Source organism: Periplaneta americana, chromosome 8, assembly GCF_040183065.1.
Source record: "Periplaneta americana isolate PAMFEO1 chromosome 8, P.americana_PAMFEO1_priV1, whole genome shotgun sequence".
In the NCBI taxonomy this organism is placed as follows: Eukaryota; Metazoa; Arthropoda; class Insecta; order Blattodea; family Blattidae; genus Periplaneta; species Periplaneta americana.
The window spans coordinates 153,365,094-153,381,157 of NC_091124.1; the positions used below are offsets into that span (position 1 = coordinate 153,365,094).

Sequence of the window (16,064 nt, forward strand, 5' to 3'; positions counted from 1 at the left end):
CCATCCGACGGACGAATCACTATCAACAGTGACATATGGCTTCCCTTCATATGCACTGTGGAGAGATTTGGGATTTAACCCAGGCTCATTGGTGTACTATTTAGTGATTAGAATTTGTGCACCGCCATCTCTCCTAGTTCCGACCCCACTGGAAATCGAACCTGGCCCGGCTAGTCTGGGGGCAAACACGCTATCACAGAGCTAATTCGGCAACATAATTGTCTAAAATGCAGGTAGCAGGCCATTGATGATATGAAGGAGAAGAGTTCAGCCGGCACTGTGGATCGGATCCTGGCATAGCTGAGATGGTAAAAGCACTCAGCGCACCAAGCTGAGGGTCCTGATTCAATTCCTGGTGCCGGAACGAATTTTTCTCCTTTAATAAGTAAAGTGGCAATTATGACTACATTGTCTTCAATTGAAATTCTAAATCAGCTATACAAAAATACGTTTTTATTGTTTAATAATAATAATAATAATAATAATAATAATATCAATGTTATAAAATTGACAAATCCTGTAAATAATGAGTATTCATAATGTCTGTTTAAAATTGCCACACTAGCAACACTTATAACCAGTTTTCTTCCATCAGAACACAGGTAGTAACACTCCAGCTCCAACGCAGCAAACTAAGAAACTTCTATGATCATATATTTCCCATCATAAGAGTGAAGTCTTGCTGCTTGAACTGTTACTTTTCCTGCCTCTGTTTACCTCTTTACTGAAAATACAGTTGTTACAGCATTCATAACACTAGTATTTCATGGTCTCAAGACTTTTCATAAAAGTAACAGTCATTTCATTTTTATTTTAAAGATTGTAATCTTAGTTCTTAATGAAAAGGAAGCATTATTTCTTTTTTCCAAACACATAGAAATTAATTAACTGATTTGGCCCGAATAATAATAATAATAATAATAAATTAATTAACTGATTTTGCCCGAATAATAATAATAATAATAATAATAATAATAATAATAATAATAATAATAATAATAATAAGGGCCAAATCAGTTAATTAATTTCTATTATTATTATTATTATTATCCCAACAGCATAGAGAAACAATGTTCAAATATTCATAAATATGCTGCAAACGTTGTTCAGTATGGTATATAGCCTACATATAATATATGATAATATGCATTTGCATGTCACACCTGTCAATGTTGAAGGGGTAGTAACTTGAAGTAAAACAGCAACTAGCAGGCACAATTTCACTTCCATGAAACCTGCAACATATAATCAGTACATGTAGTTCTATTTTGACATATCAGAGTGTGATCTTCGAGAAAATAATTAAGTGAACCGTGTTATTCTGACTTCTATCCCACATTCATAAAAATACCCTTGGTTTCCTATCTGCACAGCTGTCAAAAGAAAAAGTGGCCGCTCTCTAGAAACTAAGTTCCCTTCGGGTATCTCCACTACAATTCGAAGATAAGCGATGTTACATGTAGTGATGGGTCGTTCGCGAACGAACTGACTCTTTTGAACGACTCCCTTCTTCGAGCTAGTAACGAGCTAGCTCGCTCGTTGAGAGCTGGTCGTTCGCGAGGCACTTCCAGCTCCTTCAGCTCGCGACTCTCAACCAGCTCACAGCTCTTTTCACGACTCCCGCTCTCGAATAACCAATGGCCTTCACTGTATGATCACGTGACATCTGTAGTTACTTTGAGAAAGACAGAGAAGACCGCGCCGGTAGCGGACGGATGTGGAACTAATATTACGCGGCTTTGTAACAGCTGTCAGCTGATGTGTGTGTAGAAAAATATACGTATAACATTATAACGTTTATGTTGCAGGCTTTGTTTTTTCATCTATTTTGTTTAACATAATACAATTGTCCCTTTTATCCTTCTGATTCCTAATGTCATAGATTAGACTATTATTGACAGTTTCGATATGTTACGCAACCAGCTCTTGAACGATGTCGTTCGCGAGCTGGTCTAGCCTCTCGTGAGCGAACGAGCTGGCAGCCAGCTCGCGAACGAAAGAGCTGGCAACCAGCTCGCGAACGAACTGACTCTTTTGAACGACTCTCTCTTGGGAGCGCGAGCTGACGAGCTAGCTCGCGCCTAAGAGCCGGTTGGACCCATCACTAGTTACATGTTGTTGGACCACGTTGCCTGATATCTATAGTTTTAATTAAAGTGTTCTCCGTGTTACAGTTATAGTATATTGGTAACAGTGGCGAAGCGTCCATAGACTTATTATAGACTGCTTATTATAGACTGCTGACAAGTGACACATCATGCCACAAGATTGACTGGTTTTTGTTGTTCAAAAACTAGCAACGACTGCTGTCAGCTCACTTGCGTCTCCTATTTATCACTAGACAGCATAGTTTCGAGAAAGTACGACGCTGGAAATTTCTACAGATGCCGAGAAGATTGCGCCTCTCGACTTCTCCGGATTTCTCCCCTCAGTCGCAGGCGCATTACTTCCCCCTCTCTGCGCGGAACAGCGTGCCGTCGTTCCCCTTACGTCTGTCCCCTCCAGACCCGAGCGGCCGCAGCCTTCTTCGCCGTCGCCGTCTTCTTCTTCGCCGTTGTGTCGCCGTCGCTCGTTTTCTCGTTCGCCCGACCTCTGTGGGACGCAGTAGCGGACGGTGGGTTTGAAAGTTGAGGAGGCCATGACGTGAATGATGAGAATATAAAAATATAAGGCCTGTGACGTACCTCATTACCAAGCGCAGAATTTATAGATTTTAAGAAATTAAAATTAGGTTTTCCAATTTATGTTTTAAGATTTTAAATCTTATGTTTAGGAATTTGTATGATTTTACCGGAAAAAAATAGAAATAAACAACATACTGTTAATATATTACAACGGCTTGGTAAAGATTGCCACTCTTTGGGACACTTTAAGTCCTAACCTACGAATTAGGTCTTTTTAGGTCATATTACATTTAAGAATGTTACTCTTTGCTACATAAAACGAAAAAGAAAAATAATATTTCGAGAGTAACGAGATAGCAAGAAAATTGATTCGAACCTAAGAATCCGGGGCTTGCTCATTGCTATTACATAGTCTAATTTTACAGCAAATTAACTGGGCGTTCTTCTTTCTTCGCAAACCGATCAAATAGGTCACAACATACTGAATAACTGCTACTAGAAGAAGCTAGAGACAAATCTGCATTTGTTTCTAAACTCTCGATATATTTAAAATACTGTATAAGTAAATACAGCTCGTAACACAAAAGAATAAAATAACTGAACACCCGCAAACAAGAAAAAATCTAACAACATACATGAAAACTTTTACGCAGGGAGAGAAAACTAACAACACATGACTCAGTTTTCTAAAACCAAGAAGAGAGAAAGAGAGAGAGAGCTTCCCAATATAGCCGAAACCAGCCGTGACTATAAGCAGTACAGCTGTCAGCGGTGGGTAGGACGTCTCCAAATCGGCTCCCTTCGCGCGTTCTAGTCAAGTTTAAACACTCTTCCAACCAGCTATCTTATTGGTTGAACTGTTGTTGTCATGGTTACCGGGGAGTAGCGTCATGTAGCCGACTCCTCTCTCCCGCTCACGCATAGACACAGCAGGCTGCTAGATGTCGACTATACAGGTTACAGCGCTATCTGTTATTTTTCAGTACGAATTATTTGCACTATCTACAGTATAGCGAGCGGGCATCACCAACTGAATGTGGTCGACTTTACGTAACTTACATCTTAGTCGTAGTGAATAGTAAAGTAAAAAGGAATAGTAAAAGGAAAAATGTTCGTCATTTGCTGTAACTTGTCTGTGATCTTAATTCAGCTGAAATTATTAGTCATATTGTGTTCTGGTAAAATATTAGGGGAGGCTCGGCCTCCCTTGCCTCCCCTGAAAATTCGCCGCTGCTGGGACGCTATCGATTCCCGGCTGTCACATTATTTAGATAATTTAGATGTCAACGTCTCAGGTTTAAATCCTCGTCAGTTTTTTTTCATTTGATTGTGTTATAGGATAGTAGGCCTATAATGTAGTAATATAAGAAGAAAAAACTAACACTAGTATTATACAACTATATTGTTTCAAATCTAACATTAAATTTATATTACTTATATCGCTAAAGAACGATGACAGAATATAAATGATAACTTGAATATTATTTATATCGCTAACGAACAATAACAAAATAAAATTATAACTTAAATATTACATTTTATAACGCTAAGTAACAATAACAGAATACAAATGATATCTTGAATATTATTTATAACACTCAAATGATAACAGAATATAAATGATAACTTGAATACGGTATTATTTATGTCACTAAAGAACGATAACAGAAAATAAATAATAACTTGAATATTATTTATATCGCTAAAGTACGATAACAAAATGAAGTGATAACTAGTGTAGTTTGCTCAGTGGCGGCTCGTGATAAAATATTACGTGTGTTCACAATTTTGTGTTCCAAAATCGAAGAGAATTTCAAATCGTACGTTTTTACCCTAATATGAAATATCATGATTGCAATGTTTCACTGTCGAAAAAACCGTATATAAATTCAAAACAGCATATAATAATAATAATAATAATAATAATAATAATAATAATAATAATAATAATAATAATAATAATAATGAAACCGAGTCTTTTTATTTCCAATTTTTCCTGGAAAGCCAGTTTACCCAGTTCTTTACTCTTCAAAATTACTTGAACAGAGTTCATTGTTTACGTTTGTTAAAAATGAATACATACAACAATTTACAAAAGCGTGTGTTCAGTAATATACAGTATTTTGATTCCCAACACACTGATACACTATAGCCTATACCATTACTGTAATCCCATTCGCATAGATTGATTACTATAAATACATGCCATTAAATATTATTATTAAATAATATACATCACCATACAGATATTTAAATTCATACCACCAACACATTCAGCCAGCACGTCTTTGAAAGCCAAACTATGCTATATGCCGACACTGAAGTTTAGTAATTCACAAGCTACACTCTTGTAGTAGCACTGTACATACATCCATATAAAGTAAACGTTCCGACAGTGAGATGCTGACACCTGCAGGCTAAAATACAGACTTATTAAATTTTCTCCTCGAGATATAGCACGTAAACGATAGGCATCGATGCATCTGACATCTGTAGGATAGATTCACTGTTCACTTAATGCTTTGTGCTCTTGACTAGTCATAAGCGACCAGCGAAAGACAATTTTCTTCCGCGCATGCGTGAAATTTCTGTAACCTTCTTGAAAAGAGCACGGCTTGTACGTGAACGGATGTTGCCAAGTTTACATATGAAGTTTAAGCAAGATTATGCGGGAAGTTTAAAATACTCGATCCAGATATTATACATCCCCACTACGCCAATACGGTATTAAATAATAAAACTAGTCGTGTATTGATGGAAACAAGGTGTTCACGTGCTCTTGTGCTCTTATTGACGCACCGCCACTGATGTTTGCTTGATCTGTTATTGTTCGTTCATTTTCTAAGTGTCAATTGCTATTTATATGTTGAGAATTAGATAACATTATAAACTGAGCTTGTATTGTAAAAGTGAAACGAATGTTAATTTGGTCACAAGATTTCACTGTCATTCTGGATATACTGACACCAGTTTTGATGAAGTCCGGAGGGACTAATTAGTCAAATTCATTCCCCTCACTCCATGTTGAGAGCCCATGGGAACTTTTAAGGTGCGAAAGCAAATGGAAGCTACACATTTTTTTTTCTAAGGAAAACTGCAATTTGCTAATGGTATGGTGTTGTCAGCAGAAGAGGAGATTATTATTAAGGGATATGCTAATGGAGTTAAATGACAGCTGTGAGCAGTGTGGAGATAAATGCAAACAAGATGAAGATCATAGTTATCGGAAGAAAAATAAAGAAATCAAACGTACGTATTCAAAATGAGCCATTGGAACAAGTGGATAGTTTCAAATACTTGGATTGTACTATAAGTAGCTAGTAACATGAGCTTCTACCGCTGTGAAGTAATGGTTGACCGAATCAAATCACGATCAATATCGTCGTTTTTGGACAGTTTTTTTTACACACTCTGTATTTCTTTGTCGGGGTTTCGAAACCTGACAAGTCTAGTGAAATTATTCTTTTCACTGTCGATAATGGTACTCCTGTCGCATTAACTGTCTCCGTTAGTGGTGATTGGTTTCCAGCATTTTCAAAATATGTGAAAACATTTTTAATAATATGCGCAGCTTGTTTGTGAACAGGCTTTCCCCTACCTATGGGGGATACATTTGATTGACACTCATTACTATTATTTACAACTATTTCACTTGACGGGTCTTCCCACGGACGCCACATGTTGCACCCACTTCGACTGTGTGCACCGACCGTTATATAGTATACTCACTATCACCACAAGACTGCACGTTGCAACGCCGCCTGCTCTGTTTACCACTGTGTTCTTGTTATGGAACGAACCTCCTAGTACAGAACCCGCTTCCATGTCTTGTTCGTACCCTTACTTGAAGCTGAAAAGGCTGTGCATGGAAATTTTATGTGCTAATCGTTATTCTACTTTGGTCAACCAAAAGCTACCGTATTTATTGGAATATAATAATCACTTCAATTTTTATATCTTAAAATTCAGAAAAGTTACTGGCGATTATAATATGCACCTATGTTAAAAACTACTGTACTCAAGATTAAAAATTTTATTGATACTGTTTATAAAGATATTTTAATCTCTAGCAATATAATATCACATCCATTCTCACTTGGAAATTCCAGTCAACAGTACTGTGTTGATGTCAGAAAGAACAATGATTGACAGGTGCTGATAGGTGGGTCATCCTGCATCAGCCCCTAATAGAGCTAGGTCCCGTTTCACGGACGAGTAGCCTGATAAGTCTCAGGTGCCGGAGCCCCAAGCTCTTCCTGTCATCGTCGACTGACAGATAGGCATCCTATCTGAGCCCTGATATAGCCAGGCATACGGGCTGATGAGCCCCAAACCCTTCCTATATCAGGATCGGAAGTCCGTAAGCTCTACTACCTCCATAACTTCACTCTATCTATTTTTTACTATTGCAGATGATATATGAGGGGAAGGTGGAGAGTGTTCGTGGAATGATAGAGGGAAACGGAGTACCCCGAGAAAAACCCTCTGTAATGTCTGGTTGAATCACAGTCGACATATCACACGTGTATTGTAGTACTGGCTGTTGCAATTTTTTAACTTGTAGTGGTGCATTGCGCATTGTGATTGTATTCAATGAGTGATATGGATGTAGAGAAAGTTGACGTTCAGGTGTTTGTGATCGAGAATGAGAAAAGGTCTTATATTTAGGACATTCAAAATGAAGAGTACAAGGACAGAAACAAAAAATGTTCAGCATGGTATGAAATTTGTTGTGCACTGTTTCTCACTTTCATGGAACATTCCGACGCACAAAGGAAATGTGTTAATAAATAGTCCTTGTCAAATATTTCTCGCATAAGCCTATACAATATTATATAAATTATTTTAATTTATTACATTTACTTTTTACTTCATTAATTTCTCTATGTAGGTCTACTTTTTAATAAAAAGTGATAACACTAAAAACATTTCAGTTTCTGAAAATAAAACAAACGGTAACCTTAATATTTCATTCCAGTAAACTCTATTTATTATTGATAATTCCTTCTAATTCCTCTCTCTTTACCTTCTACTGAAGTACCGGTAATGTACGTACAGTAATATATTTTCTCCAAAGTGAATTCGAAATTAAATGCACTTATTACTTATTACAGTTTCATTTCAACACTTAAATGCATACAACTATTGGTATTAATTTCCCATAAATGTTATAGAAAGCATTCTATTGGAGGTATAGCCAGTCTTACGTAATATATTCTTTCTGAAGGCATTTTTCAGAGTACGATACAATTCATCGAAGCTGGGAAATGTCATTTTGAAGTTAATTAAAATAAACTGATTCCTCCTTGCGCAACTAGTTAAACAACACATAAAAAGTTCCTTGTAATAAAGGACTGTTAACTGTTGGATGTACTCAATCTTTACTTTTCTTATCAATAATTGCATTTCGAAGTACACTAGTACTGCACGGTGATTAGCATATATGGCGACTGTCCACCTCAAATCCTTCCGTCCGTCTTTCATCCCCTCGTGTGGCCTCACAATGGTGCGGCTGCCGCACGGCTGCCGTTCCGCAGACATTCCGCTCGTGTGAACCGGGCCTTAGAGATGTTTTCGCTTAGAGTTTAGCCTCTATAGTTCAAACATTAGGTACAACTTCCGATTACCAGTTATTTCGGTTGATGATTAATTTTTTACTTGGATGGCATATATATATATATATATATATATATATATATATATATATAATTTTGGTTAAGTATAGACGACATTACAATAGTTTTTTCCCCTTCAGTTCGAAAAATGCTATTTATAGCCTACTAAGTTAAATTATTAGCACAAAGCTGGACTTTATTTCCAAGAATGATTGTGTTGTTGTTGTTGAAGTTGCTACTAATTAAATGTTTCCGGTACGTTCAACTTATCTTCTTTAAGGTAACAGCTTTTTAACGCTTCATTACTTATTACACAAAATGGTCTGTATAACAGAAAAAAGATTCAATCGAACATGTTTGAAAGAAACTTCAACTTATGGATTCATGCCTAAAACAATCAATTAAACATTCTTCAGTCTGTATTAGACATTTTTTTTACATGCTGACATTGCAAGTTTGTTCTTCATTCATTCATTTAATGTTCTGCCCAAGGGCAGGTCTTTCACTGCAAACCCAGCTTTCTTCAGTCTTTCCTATTTTCTACCTTCCTCTTCGTTTCCTCATATGATCCATATATCTTAATGTCGTTTATCATCTGATATTTTCTTCTAGCTCGAACTCTTCTCCAGTTCACCATTCCTTTCAGTGCATCCTTCAGTAGGCAGTTTTTTCTCATCCAGTGACCCAACCAATTCCTTTTCTTCTTCCTGATCAGTTTCAGCATCATTCTTTCTTCACCCACTCTTTCCAACACAGCTTCATTTCTTATTCCGTCTGTCCACTTCACACGTTCCATTCTTCTCCATATCTTCTATTCACTTCTCGTCTTCACTTCGTCGTAATGTCCATGTTTCTGCCCCATATGACACATCAATTCCCACCTTCCCAGTTGTTCCGTGTTATTATCAACGATCTTCAATCATGGCGCCAATATCTCCCCTCCTTTTTCTAAGTCATTCTCAATGATCTTACAGTTATTATGCTGACCGCTAGATCCAAGGTTCGCGAATTCAGATCCTGCCCAGAACAACTAAATTTAAAGGGCGATAGCATGTTTCCTCCAGGAAGGACGCAGAGCTAGATTTACGGCACGTCAAAAAAAACCCTGTCCCTTATAGAAGAATCCATGCAAAATTCGTCCGTCATTTCTTACGTTGAATTACGACGCCGAATAGCCTTTGCAGTTGAAAGCGTCATTAAACAAACTACTACTACTACTACTACTACTACTACTACTACTACTACTACTACTACTACTACTACTACTACTACTATACTACTACTCTACTTACTAATGTAACTACACTGACCGGCAAAAAACACGTAACATTTTTAATGTTTCCAGGTAACATTTAATTATGGAAATTTCATGAATTATTAATATAATTTATTATATAGGAACATCATTTTATTTTTACTAACATTTCTAATATTAACCTGGCTATATCTTTGGATCGACGGTTGAAAACCGGAAACACCGTTTCCTATCCCCTTCCACGACTGGAGTTCGATGATACTGGCGTAAAATACAAACAAATCACTTTACTAGGTACAGGAGAGAAGAAAAGTAGTTCATTCATTTACGTAAATGAGGAAATAGAGCGATTTTGAGTTTGATCATTTTCACTGGGTTTTTGTTTAATCAAAATACAGTACTGTATTAACAATAAGTGTTTTTACTCACGAACTGAGCTATCCACTCGCACGTATTCATTATGCAGTTATATTATACTCTATACTGTCTACAGCACATTAGCGTACAATATAGAGAATGAAGTTAAATTGAAAAATAATCATAATATGGATATTTAAACACATTTTTGAAAATGGTGACCGTTCATTTCGATACAGGCTTCAGTTCGTTTGTGCATATTGCCGCACTGTAGACTATTGTAACTAGTTTCAATTACCAGTTTCGTCCTTCGTACTAGTAACTCATGTTGAAATAATTCTGTACCTACTCTATAAAAGAGTACCTTACGTACTGTAAATTCAGTCTTCACTTCTGTCCGATCCGAAAAGATAAAATTACTCAGACATGCTATCTACTGTCTCTCCAAGTGGTTTTGTCGCAGGGTCGTAGAAAGGGGGGAAATCACGTGACAGTTAATTACTTAACGAGGCCTTTTTATTTAAGTTATTTTAAACAGTTGTATAATATTACGTAGACGTCAAATTCCTAACAGAAATTAATCTTTTTAGAAAAGAGTTAAGACAACCCAGCCACTAGACTAGACGGCAGTTCGGAAGGCGGTCGGCTGATATATGCGCCGTAGCATGTCTGGTATGTGACGTCAAAAGCTTGTACAGTAGAACCAATCGGAATCAGTTTATAACAAGTCCTTCCCGAGTTCGTTTGTTCAAGTGTAAGTGTTTCAATACATTGAATAAGTAAAACTAACATTTACTGTGTGTGTTTAAGATAAATAAATGGAAGAAGAGACTGTAAAAAGACAAGTATTGCACAGGTAGGCGCGGAAAATAGTGTTTAAGGTGTACTATTATTTTAAAAACGTTGACGAACAGAACGCTGCCGGCCATCTTGATGCTGGCTGCAACGTTGCCAACGTGCAAGAAACAACTATAGAAGCATGTGGTGTGGGATTAAGAACAGTGCAAAGAATATTGTTAGCGAAGGAAAGAGGGTTTGTTTGGTGTCATGCTTAGAGTAATCAACGTCTAAGGTCATTATTGTCTTTTGATAATTTAAATTCTCTCCTGCGCTATTTGTGTTGCACGTGCGCATGAAGTACGAAGTGGCAATGTTGTCCGCGCCTTGTTCTCGCTATCTGTCTCTCTCGACGCAAACGCTAGCAGACTACCGCCTTCCGAATTGCTGTCGACTTTAGCCTTTACAGAGGGGTGAGCAGAAGCCGGTGGGGGAAACCAGAATGCGACGTAGGCAAACGGACGATAGTACCTGTGCGAAAATATGATTCAATATTGAAAGCTCTTTTGTCATTGGAAAACGCAAACATATTTCTGGAATGTACTATACTCACTAACCCAGTACTGTTTACTATGACCGTAAGGCGACTTTGACTGCATAAACGGCCTTGGTTCTGTGTTAAGGACGGTTGGAAGTTTACTAGTAGAGAGGGTGGAGTGAAGTACATTCAGAAACTCAGGTACAATAAAAATTGAAGTAAAAATAAAGTGATGTCCCCGTATATAAAACATAAAAATTATTATTACATCTACAGTAGTTTATTACTGAGAAATAAGAAAAAAGTTAACTTGAATTTATTGGAAGCAAAGTCGTTATTGGATTATGCAACAAGGTAGGCGATGTTTGGATCCTGTGTCTCAACTCTTATATTCAATTATTATTGAGGAACTCTAGCGTGTGTTCGATTATACTACGCTCTAGCGTTTGAAAGAGGAACTAAACGCCGACTGAGCGTATGCGCACAGAAAAATAAAACAGCAAAATTCGCTCAGTGTCCATTCTATGTAATCCCTATTCGCTGGTCTCCTAGTGTACTGCTGAGTTTCCCAAAAGCGATACAGTGCCCTATGCACTGTAGAGGGGCTGCATTCAACGTCAGGCCAACGTGTCGAAGAATGGGGCCGTTTTTCACCAGTGCCACTGCAGTTACTACTTCATGAGATGAGAGAGGCATATTTGAAAAAAACACAAAATGGGTGTCTTATATAAAATGAAAAACGCAACAATGAACTCATAAATTTTGCGTTATTAATTTTTTTTCCTAGATATTCAATTTATTTAACATCTTCTACGCAGAAACAAAGTTTTTAATGTTATTAGGCATACGTAGCAGACATCGCTATCAAAGTTTAACTTAAAGTGTTTGTATTCTAGAAGTTCAAAATTGACGCAGATAAATTTTTACCATAACTGTTGATGAATATACAATTGATTTAGTTGCTACTAAAGATTTAAAAATGTTCCCCTTTTCTTCCGGCCAGTGTATTAGTATTACTACTACCCTTTTGCAGGTTGGATTTTTATCGTAGGCAACATACCATAATTAGATACTGTGAAAGAGAAACCATTTGGGAAATGGGACAAAAGAGTATTTTTTTTTCACCCCTCGAAACGAAGCTGCTTCATCTTCAGACAATTCTTGCACAGTCGAAGTTTTCGGCATAATGCAGAGCAGCAGAACAGACCTTCGTCTCGTCAACACAGACTGTGCAGGAAGAACAAAGTCAAGAGAGACTTCCTTGAAGATCTGAATTCGGGTTGGACCTTTTGGGAAACATGTAAGCTTACAGCATCATATTTTGTAACTGTCTGCAAAATACCAAAGCAAAAATCAATGCAGCAGGAGAAAATTTACGTCACGATTGTTTTGGAGTGAAATTTATTTTCAAAACGCAACATTTTTAACAATTGTAGAATTCAAACCTTTGAGCTAGGGCATGCAACACAAAAAGATTTATCTTAAGAAGCACAGACCCTAATAACTAGGTATCTATTGATATTGTTCATATAATACAATATAGGCTTACATCAATCAGAAATTTAAAAATTATCATGATATTCTTCATAACATGCAAATTTTAATATCTAACGCATTTAAAAATTAAAACATACTGTAAAAATAAATACCAATGTACATAGTACTATATAAGTTACATTAACAGCTTTTCTTCAGTCATTAAAAATGATAACAATCACCTATTGTTTGAAGGAAAATTACACCAACCTAGTCTTTTTTGCAGAACTCCTCAGTGATTTTGTCAAAGAAGGCAGGTTTGACTTTCATGTCTAAGAATATATATTTTTCAATTGACATCATTGCCAATTCAGTCAAACGTTCTTGCCCTTGAGAATTTCTCTAGAAGGTTTTTATACGTTTCAAAGCCGAAAACGAACCCTCTACTGATGATGTAGTTGAAGAAATAGTCCTAAATAATTCACACAATTTATTAAGTTCCTGCAGATCGTTGTGAAGGCTGTTTGAAATTAGACACTGGTGAATATCTCCCAAACCCTTTCCCTTGAAATGCTCAGAATTATAAAGGCCTCTGATTGCAGCTTTCAATCGCACGAAATCAAAAACTTTGCCGTACACTTTCTCTAACTGGGAAAATTGTTGCTACGGGAAAATTTTGAGCAATCGATGAGCTCCAGAAAATATAATTCTGGCAGTGAAGCAAAATGTGTTTGAAGGTGCAGTGTTACCGTGTTATAGATTTCACAATAAAGTCTCTTATATTCTTCTTGCCCTGTTAACAACACTGTCTTGCTTTCGTCTTTTCTTCGGTAGCTCACGTGACTGCTGCGTTTCTTGCCAAATATTTTCAAAGCCGTTGTTACGTTATGAAAGTAAAGTTTCCTTCAAGTTATGAATTTTCTTTGAACAGTAAGTAATATCTAAACACCTCGATTGTATAATATTGTATAGCACATCCGTAAAAGAGTACATGTCTTAAAATAAGTTCAGAAAAAAATTAAATTGAAAATCACGTAACTTGGTTAGATATCCATCTGCTTCCTTTAAAACAACATTATCCCAATCTCCAGGGAATTCTAGGATGGCCTCAAATAATTCTTCTAGTTGATCACGATATTGGGAAAGAATTTGTATTAATCAACTGAAATAGTTCTACTTCGTAGGGACAAGTCGAGGGAATCGTTTTTGGAGGAATTCGTCCAACAAGTTAGTTATCTTTGTTGAAGAGCTAAAAATGACACAAAGCCGCTAATTGTAGCAAAAAATATACGGCAAGCACTAATACAGCAAACAGATTGAGACAACACTAAATTCAACATGTATGCGTAACTGTATAAAAATTGCCACAGCAATGATTTTCTTAATCTTCGCCTTATTATAGTTGACCTGCCATAACAGCAGCTCCGTGACAAGCAGGCTTCGAGACTTCGGACCCGATAGAGCAGTTCAGAGGGAAATCCGCATAACGACGTTCTGAGTATAGTGGTAAAGCGTACAGTGGGAGGGGGTACTGTTGAACAGTGCTGCTCATCGGAGTGACTACTACCGCGGAGGAATCGGAGATTACGAATAAAGCTCTCCACTGGTGATCTGCGGTAGGGGAGATCGGGGCAAGTTCGGCACTAGGAGCAACTTCGTCATAGCATTTGTTTCGAAGACCTGAGCAAATAAGAGCTTGTTCAGAGGGTAGTGTATTGAGAAAACATGGCCTCTTGCTGTGAATAACCCTTGTGTGGTATGGAGAGATAGTTGTAGATCTGACAGGCAAATATATTTTTTTAACTCATGGCTTATTGTAATTATGATTTTGTATATCTTAAAGAACTCGTAATGATAACATTGACGATATTAGTGAGTGGCATCATTATTTAGAACGACTAAATCTGTATCAGACTATGAGCTTGGCAAGCTGGTTGCAAGCCTTTAGTAAGGGTACTGATTAATAATTTTTTTTGCCAATTGGGACAACTTCGGCAGTAAGCTGCCGATCTTGCCCCATGGAAAAGAGGAAGAGGATAGTGTTTCTGTATTGTTTGTTAACTATATAAAATAAGTAATTATAACATTTAAAGTAATTTAAAGCAATTATTCGAAGGTCACTCCAAAAGTAATGCACAATATTTGAAAATTACATTTTATCCTATAGCTAAACTATTTTCACAGAACGTACATACATCCTTTAGGAACAAAATGTCACTTTTCCACATAATCCCTGTTCCTTTCAACTGGCTTACTCCACATTGGAACAAGGGTCTGTATATCTACAAGACAAAAGTCTGAACCACCACGTTTGAGCCACTCTTTAGCACCGTGCACGAGGGAGTCGTCATCTTCAAAACTCGTTCCGCAAAGAGATTCCTTCAGTTTACCAAACAGATGGTAATCGCATGGTTCCAAATCAGAACTGTAAGGCGGCTGTTTCAGTGTTGCCCATCCAAGTTTTCTGATCTGGTATGTGATCTTGTGACTGACATGTGACCGTGCGTTGTCTTGCTATTAGCAGAACATTCTGCTTCTCCCGATGTGGTCGAACACGGCTCAGTCTTGAAGTTTCTTGACATTTGCCACATACACGTCAGAATTAATGGTGGTTCCGTGTGGCATGATGTCCACAAGCAAGAGCCCTTCTGAATTGTAAAACACAGTAGCCATAACTTTTTCTGCTGAAGGCGCAGTTTTGAATTTCTTTTTCTTTGGTGAATTAGCATGATGCCACTCCATTGTCTGCCTCTTTGTCTTCGGTTGAATATGGTGGAGCCATGTTTCATCTCCTTTCACAATTCTTGTAGGAAAGTCATCAACACAACATTCTCATACTTGTCTAAAAGTTCCCTGAACATTTTTTTTCGGGGTTCTTTGTGGGCTTCTGTCAACATCCTCGGAACCCACCTGGCACAAACCTTGGAGTGACAATTCTTTCACTGATACTCGTTTGTCAGCCACAACCATGTTGCCAAAACGCTGCACATTGTCAGGACTTCGTGCAGTGCAGGGTCTGCCGCTGCGAGGAGTATCCCGAATATTGGCTTGTCCACTTTCACCAGATAATCTGCTTGCCCATCGACTAACCGTACTGCAATCGACAGCTGCATCTCCATACACCTTTTTCAACCTCTTGTAAATTTTTCCCACAGTCTCGTTTTCACAGCACAGGAACTCGATAACAGCACGTTGCTTCTGACGAATGTCAAGTACAACAACCATCTTGAAGGAGTCCTATCATGGAGCCACTAACGAGAACGACTTAAATTAAAAATGAATACAAACGGGAAGGTGGTATCTATGGCCTCCATAAATTGCAAATGTGTAGAGTAAAAATAAATTAAAAAAATGTTGTGCATTACTTTTTGGAGTGACCCTGGTACATTTTAGTTGCCTATTTATTACCAGTTAAATGGTTT

General features: G+C 37.4%; 1 protein-coding gene across 2 annotated transcripts in view; it reads right to left on the reverse strand.

Moving 5' to 3' along the window:
• Positions 1–16,064, reverse strand: part of LOC138705157 (uncharacterized) — a 70,642-nt gene that overhangs the window by 30,718 nt on the left and 23,860 nt on the right. For both annotated transcript variants that reach the window (XM_069833821.1, XM_069833822.1), the window contains exon 2: positions 1,164–1,235. In XM_069833821.1, coding sequence (XP_069689922.1) covers positions 1,164–1,230 — 67 coding nt within the window. In that variant the 5' untranslated portion in view covers positions 1,231–1,235. The remainder of the gene's footprint in view (positions 1–1,163; positions 1,236–16,064) is intronic.